This window comes from Cibotium barometz, chromosome 29 (genome assembly GCF_041138505.1).
Source record: "Cibotium barometz isolate CiBa-2024 chromosome 29, ASM4113850v1, whole genome shotgun sequence".
Lineage (NCBI taxonomy): Eukaryota > Viridiplantae > Streptophyta > Polypodiopsida > Cyatheales > Cibotiaceae > Cibotium > Cibotium barometz.
In genome coordinates, this window is record NC_141074.1 from 48,758,251 (window position 1) to 48,765,534 (window position 7,284).

A 7,284-nucleotide genomic window follows, 5' to 3' on the forward strand; every position below is an offset into this window, starting at 1 on the left:
CTAGCACTCACTAGCAGTTGAAGTTGCTCTTTATTTAATGTTCACAACCTAATACGCTTCAATGTAGATATAAAGAGTAACTCAAGAAAAGAGTTTTTAGGTTAATTTCATGGAGCTCATGTTTTGGTGTAAATTTTCGTAGGGGTTGTTTACACATCAACTATGAGACTTTGCCACTTTTTGACTTGCATCATGATAACTCCCAAGAAACAATTAACATCTTTCGTTTGCACATCAAAGTCACAATAGGAAGGTGCATGGATAGTGCTCTAAATTCTTTTTTTCCCTTGAAAGAAAAAGGACAATGTTGGAGTGTAATTGATTTTCTTCATTCAAATTCCTATGATCTACATGTTCATCAATAATAAAAAATATATGAATTTTATCGTTTTTCTAAAGGACAAGGGTAAAGTTACTTGTACCCACTTTAATCATTGGAGGCCTATCACTCTTCTCACTATGATTCACAAGATCTTGGCAAAGGTTATAGCCCTGAGAATCACAAAGGGGTAAGGATGCCCCTTTCATGACAGGGTTGCTATAGTGAATAAAATACTTAATGCTGATATCGTGTTTATTTGCCCTGTAATAGAGTTTAAGAAAGATCATTGAAAAAAAATTATTGCTCCTATTCAGGACTTTCTACTATGGAGGAATAGTAACAATGGAAAAAAGGTCTCTAGGATAAGGTTGCTCTCCCCAAAAACTTGGGAGGTATGGGAATATTACATCTACCCTCCCACGCTAAGGCTAGAGTGTTAGTTATCCTCTCTAAATTTCTTAAGTAAGAAAGTATCTAGGCTAAGATGCTGAGAGAAGAGATAGAGGAGGTAGAAGTCCAGCTTAGAGGTAAATGGTTTGGTCTCAACTGGAAAGAGAAATTATTATCCTTTGCTCCCCTGAAAGCAAGGAACTCTTCTTTCTGTAAATTCCTTTGTTCCAATTGGAAAGAAGAAATGGGCTTGATTAACTAGAATGGGTGTCCCAAAATTTTTGGAAACTCTCTACTAGACCTAAATATTTGGTGGACCCATAAGCTTAAGCCTCCTCTAGCCTTTCTTGATACAAAGGTCTCCAGAGAAGATTGAACAATAAGGGACTTAGGAAATTAGAGGACATCTAGGATTTCTCTCAAGTTGGATGGAAAGAGCTTCATCAGATCATTAGGTAGTTCAAACTACAACAAAGTGAGGTACAGGTTCTGGGTTCAGTTCTTGCTAGGTGGAAAAAAGTTGGTACTCTACAACATGCAAGAAAGACTCTTGGTTTCATAACTGGAGTTGGTTTACTTGATAGAATCAATACTAAGATATTGTATGAAGAGATGTGTAAAGGGGAAATGAATGTTAAATATTGCAATAAAGTCTAGAGAGTCAGCTGGGATCTGAACATCTGTGGAAGAGAAGGTGGAACCTGATATGGGAAGTTCTAATTCCAGTGAAAGCCCAAGTCTTCTTATATGGAGAGTTTTTTTATTAGCTTTACCCCTTGGGTTTAAGCTTCTTCAAAAGAACTTTAGTGATGGGACATGTCCTAGATGCAAAACAGCTATTGAAGAAGGGAAGCATGCTTTCTAGGAGTGCCCAACATTAAGGGGGTTTTGTGGAAAAATTGGTAGATGGGTAGAAGACAACTCAGGAGTGAGAGGGTTTTGGGGGGACTGGGTACTAGGAAGAGTATACAAGGTGATTGATGAGATTGATCTCATATTTTGCATCATTAGGTATTGTGGCTTGTGGGTTGTGTGGGTCTTTAGAAATGAGTTGATATTTAGTAAGAGGATCAATTAGGGAATAGAGGCCAATGAAGTTATGTTCAAATGTGTATATTTTTGCTAGTCTGTATATTATATTAATAAGATAAATAATAGTAGATATATTGAGGTTGTCCAGGCTAGGTGATATAGATTAGGGATGATGAAATATTAATGCATACTGGGTTATATTCGAGTACTTGTTGGTATATACATGGGATGATGTTAGAGCTAAGTCCCCCAAATTTGGACCAAGAACCAAAAGATGGCATTTGAAAGAAAAGCAGCCAGAAGAGATCTTCATGGCTCTGGTGGAGAGTCCCTTGGGAAAAAGGCCAACAGTGAAGATATGGACTAAAGGAGAAGACTTTGAAGAGCAGCCACCCAAGGGATGCACCTTAGATGTGTTGTTAACTGCGGCTTTCACTTTTCATAGGGAAGCTCTTCTTTTATATGAGAAGATGAAATGTGGGACTTAGTATGTGACATGCTGAGTAGGAAATGGGACTAAGAGAGGCCTCATGACTAAGTGACACATCATGAACCAAGAGGGATCTATGGTTGGAAAGAGGTGTCGCGATCGGGATTTCATCAACACCGTTGGATTCCCAAGTGAACTACGAGTGAACTGCGAGTAAACTCGGGGGTAAACTAGGGGTGGAACTCGAGAGGTGAACTAGGGGTGAACTCGAGAGGTGAACTAGGGAGACCTTTTTCGGCAAGAAGGGAAACATTTTCCAGTAAGAAAGTGAACTAGGGACCAAAATATCAAGATTTAAATTTAAAAACACTCTCCACAACCTGCTGGAAAGTATAACATAGTGGTTAGATGTTGAAGCTTAAGCGGATGGTTCCAAGTTCGAATCCTCTTTTGCATTGAGCTCAACTCCAAAATTTTCTAAGTCCCAAAAATCCCCATGGTATACCCTGAGTTCATCACTCCTAGTTCACTTGCCCAAGAATCCGACGGTCTAGATTAGGGAAGATCGCGACGCCTCTTTTCAACCTTAGATCCCTCCTGATTCATAATGTGTCATTTAGTCCCGTGGCTAAGAGAGGTTGAAAGTTTTTGTAAAGTTTGGTGCCTTTAATATATTAATAATAAATTATTATTCAAAAAAAAAAGTTCAACCGATTTTTTAGAGGGTACCCTAAAGGCTGAGCTCGAATCTGACCCCCCGTCAAAAACCGTCGTACGTACGCATTTGGGCGCCGGTGGTTTATTTCGTACTGTTAAGCCATTGGATGCGGTGGCCTCCTGCATGAGGTGCCATCAACTCTTTGCGGGGGGGAGGGTTGAGCCCACAGAGACTGATGAATAGTCCTGGTCGCATGGTCCGGTGGCGGCCATGGTCATCAGCATGGTCCCTCATCACGGACAACTTGTGGAGAAGATAGAGGAACCCATGAATAGCTCTCAGTATGCACGGATATGATGATAGTGCGGTTGTGCTTGACCTGGTTGGCCAGTGTGACTTTGCCGAGGCAAGAAAAGGTGAGGATCCTGTTGACATGGTAGTCGGCTTGTCATGTGTGCTTCAAGGAGACCTTGTGAAGAGGCAGGGCATTCATCTATGGCGTGAAAATCAGTACATCCATGCTTTGAAGATTCACGACCTAGTACGCACACTTCCAAACTACCCAGTAACTGTTTTTTCAGAGACAGTGAGCTTAAGGAGTGTGGTCATACATGTCTAAGGTAGCCAATGTCCCTATGCCAGCATTCGTGAGGGTTCAGGAGCCTGGTTGCCCAGTCGGATTGGCAATCAGTTTGCCACATGGTCATCAAGAAGAGTTCGTGGAGAAGATGCACAGCATTTATCCATGGCAGTCAACAGATTGGTGCAGAGATTATCATGCCCACCTTCATGAGGCATATTGTGGCATGGCCGGGTGGACAGTTGGTTTATTGCATGGTCATCAAGAAGAGCTTGTGGAGAAGATGCATGGCATCCGTCTATGGCAGTCAACATGGTGGTGTGGCAATGATCATGCCCACCTACACGAGGCACACTGTAGTACATTTCTCTTTGGCAGGAGTGGTGTCGGATGAGTTTGATGTCCCCCAATCAAATTTCCAAGTTCAAGCTTTTAAGCCAACAGTTCACAAACAAGAAGAAGCTACACTTTGTAACGACGCTTCTGCCAACTTTGAATTGTACAGGGGATCTGATGGGTTTGATGACGCTCTTGGAACTTTGAAGACACTAAGTAAGCAAGGTAGCTTGAAGGAGGCGTTGCATGTCTTGGATTCACTAAATCAAAGAGGTGTTCAGGCAAACGACTACATGTATGTTTGTCTCTTGCGGTTGTGCATCAGCCAAAAAGCTTTTGCAGAAGGAAAGTATATCCATGATAATATTGTGAGAAATGGTTTCAAGCCAAACATCATTTTGTCAAATGCCCTTCTCAATCTGTATGGTAAATGGGGGTGCGTGACGGAGGCACAGCGGTTGTTTGATGCAATGCCGGATCGAGATCTTTTCTCATGGACTATCATGATCGAAGCATATGCAAAACGTGAGTATTCCGAGGAGGCTTTAAAAATCTTCATAGAAATGGAAGGTAATGGTGTTAAACCTGATGAGATTTGCTTTTTGAGTGTACTGAAGGCATGTGGTAGTCTTGGCGCTCTTGAACAAGGTAAGTATGTCCATGCCTACACCATCATATGTGGATTGAGGTCTAATGTCCTTGTGAATAGCAGTCTTATAGACATGTATGGAAAATGTGGTAGCCTAGATGATGCATGCCAAGTGTTTTTGTACATGCCAAGCCGAGATGTGGTGGTGTGGAATCTGGTGATTGCAGGGTATGCTGAACATAGTCATGCCGAAGAGGCTTTCAAGATTTTGAAACTCATGGAGCAGGAAGGTGTGACTTGTAATGGATTCACTTTTTTAAGCATCCTCAAGGCGTGTGCTAGTCTTGATCAATGTAAGTACATTCATGTCTGTGCTATCAACAGTGGCGCTGATCTGAGTCTATGTTTTTATAACAATCTTATCAACATGTATTGCAAATTGGGGCGTTTACCAGAAGCACGCCAGGTGTTTGACAGGGTGTCTGATCGAGATGTGGTCTCATGGAACACAATGGTTTCTGGGTATGTCCAGCAGGGACTTTGCCAGGAGGCCCATGAACTGTTAAAGGGGATGGAACAGGAAGGGGTGAAGCCTGACCATGTAACGCTTGCAAGTGCTTTAAAGGCATGCACCAGTATGGCAGCTCTTGAAGAAGGCAAGGACATTCACAGTTACATTTGTGCAACTGGAATGGAGGTGGACAAGTTCGTGGCAAGCACACTTATTGACATGTATGGCAAATGTGGAAAGCTGCAGGATGCCAGAAAAGTGTTCGATAAGTTGTCCGAGCGAGATGTAGTGTCTTGGAACTCGATGATTTCTGTGTTGGTAAATCATGGGCATTCTGAAGAGGCGTTGCAGCTCTTTCGGAAGATGGGCTGCGCAGGTGTGAAGGGAGATGATGCCACCTTTGTAAGTATTCTCAAGGCTTGTGCATACATGGGTGCCGCAGATCAAGGGAAGCATGTCCATGCCTACATCATTGAAAGTGGAATCAGGCTTAATATTGTGGAAAACACTCTTATTGACATGTACACTAAGTGCCAAAATCTACATGATGCACGCACAGTTTTTAACAAACTGCACAAGTGCGATGTGGTGTCGTGGAATGCCATGATCGCAGGATACGCACAACAAGACCATTCACATGAAGCTTTAGACCTGTTCCTGCAAATGCAACGTGAGGGTGTTGAGCCTGATAAGGTCACCTTTTTGGGCATTATCAAAGCTTGTGCCAGCCTTGGAGTATATGAACGTGGCAGGCAAATCCATGCTTGTATCAGCAAAGCAGGCTGTGGCTCTGATGTCCCTGTTACAAATGCTTTAATTGACATGTATGCCAAGTGTGGCAGAATGGATATCGCCTGCCAAGTGTTCAATGAAGTATCTGAGAGAGACGTGGTGTCTTGGAATGCTCTGATTACGGGATATTCCCAGCATGGGCATACTCAAGAGGCTTATGATGCATTTCTTGAACTGCTACAAGAGGGTGTAGAACCCAATGAGGTCACTTTCATCACGGTTCTCAAAGCATGTGCCACTCTAGCAGTTGTCGATCATGGAAAGCAAATCCATGCCCATATAAGGGAAACCGTGTATGGATCTGATGCTTTTGTTAGAAGTACACTTGTTGACATGTATGCGAAGTGTGGAAGTATCGAGGATGCGTCCAAGCTGTTTAAGAAATTGGTTGAACAAGATATGGTATCCTGCAATGCTATGATTGCTGGATATGCTCAGCATGGGCTTGTAAAAGAGGTTTTCAAAGTCTTTCACAGAATGCGGTCAAAAGGTGTTAAGTTGGACCATATCACCTATGTTGCTGTTCTTTCTGCATGCAGTCACATGGGTCTAGTTGCTGAAGGCTGTGATTACTTTATGTCTATGGGAAGAGATTATGGCATTATGCCCTCAACAGAACTATATGCCTGCCTGGTAGATCTTTTTGGTCGTTCGGGGCACCTACATGAGGCTGTGTTTTTGGTTGAAAACATCCACAGTCAACCTAGTGTTGACGTGTGGATGGCATTGCTTTCTGCATGTAAATTTTGTAACAATGCAGAGCTAGCAAAGAATGCAGCGGAGTATGTTCTGGAGTTAGAACCAGAGAACACTGCAGCTTTTTTGTTGCTGTCAAACATGTATGTCTTGCCCACAGGTGGGAGCACAGAGTAAGGTGAGAGCTTTGGTGAGGGGATCAGGGAGCTGTGTAAAAGCATACATATACATGGTATATTACCATTAGAGAAGTTTACACAGAGATCATCAAAGTAGTCGTGTGGTAAAGTATCCAGACATTGTGCGAGACATGGGAATGGTAGGTGAAATGGTTAATCCTCATGCTTACACCTTTTCGGTCAGTATTGTGAACATGTTTACTAGGGCTGAAGCTTTAAAAACAATTTGTTTTGTTTTGTCTTAAGGCTGTCCGAGCTGTAATATGCTGAACCAATGTTTTTCAAGGTACAGAAGCATTGACGTAGTACATGTGGAAAGTTATGGTAAGTTTGTTGAACACTCTTGTATTGAAGCATTTGAAAGGCTTTGTTCTTTACGTGCATGGGGGTGTCTGTGTTAAGCTGTCCAAACATTTAATTGTGTCAAAGCCCATGGTATTTGGGTGAAGGCAAGGCTCAAGGTGTAATCTTTCTCATTTTTCATTCAAATTTCACGAAGAAGAGAATTAGAGGAATGACTAGCAACCTATGAAATTTACATGACTTCAACTCTCCCTTAAAAGTGGACTTCAACCAACATAGTCTTAACCACTTGTTGCTTACAACCGTATCATGTCTTCTCCCATTAGACCAGCAGCCATGGATGAAGCACCTTCTGGGCAGATGTACCCATCTTTAGAGTTGAAACCAGGTGGAGATTGCTGTCTTTTCTCATTCGTAGCAAGCTGTCCATCCCAGACAGTCCAACTTAATTTTCTGCTTGGCCTCT

General features: G+C 42.3%; 1 protein-coding gene across 1 annotated transcript; it reads left to right on the forward strand.

Moving 5' to 3' along the window:
* Window positions 1-2,905: 2,905 nt before the first annotated feature.
* Window positions 2,906-6,821, forward strand: LOC147622290 (pentatricopeptide repeat-containing protein At3g13880-like). Its single transcript, XM_086823387.1, has 2 exons — window positions 2,906-4,273; window positions 4,565-6,821. Exons 1-2 carry the CDS (start codon window positions 3,532-3,534, stop codon window positions 6,511-6,513), a joined length of 2,691 nt encoding a protein of 896 aa, XP_086679513.1. The 5' UTR covers window positions 2,906-3,531; the 3' UTR covers window positions 6,514-6,821.
* The last annotated feature ends 463 nt before the right edge of the window (window positions 6,822-7,284 follow it).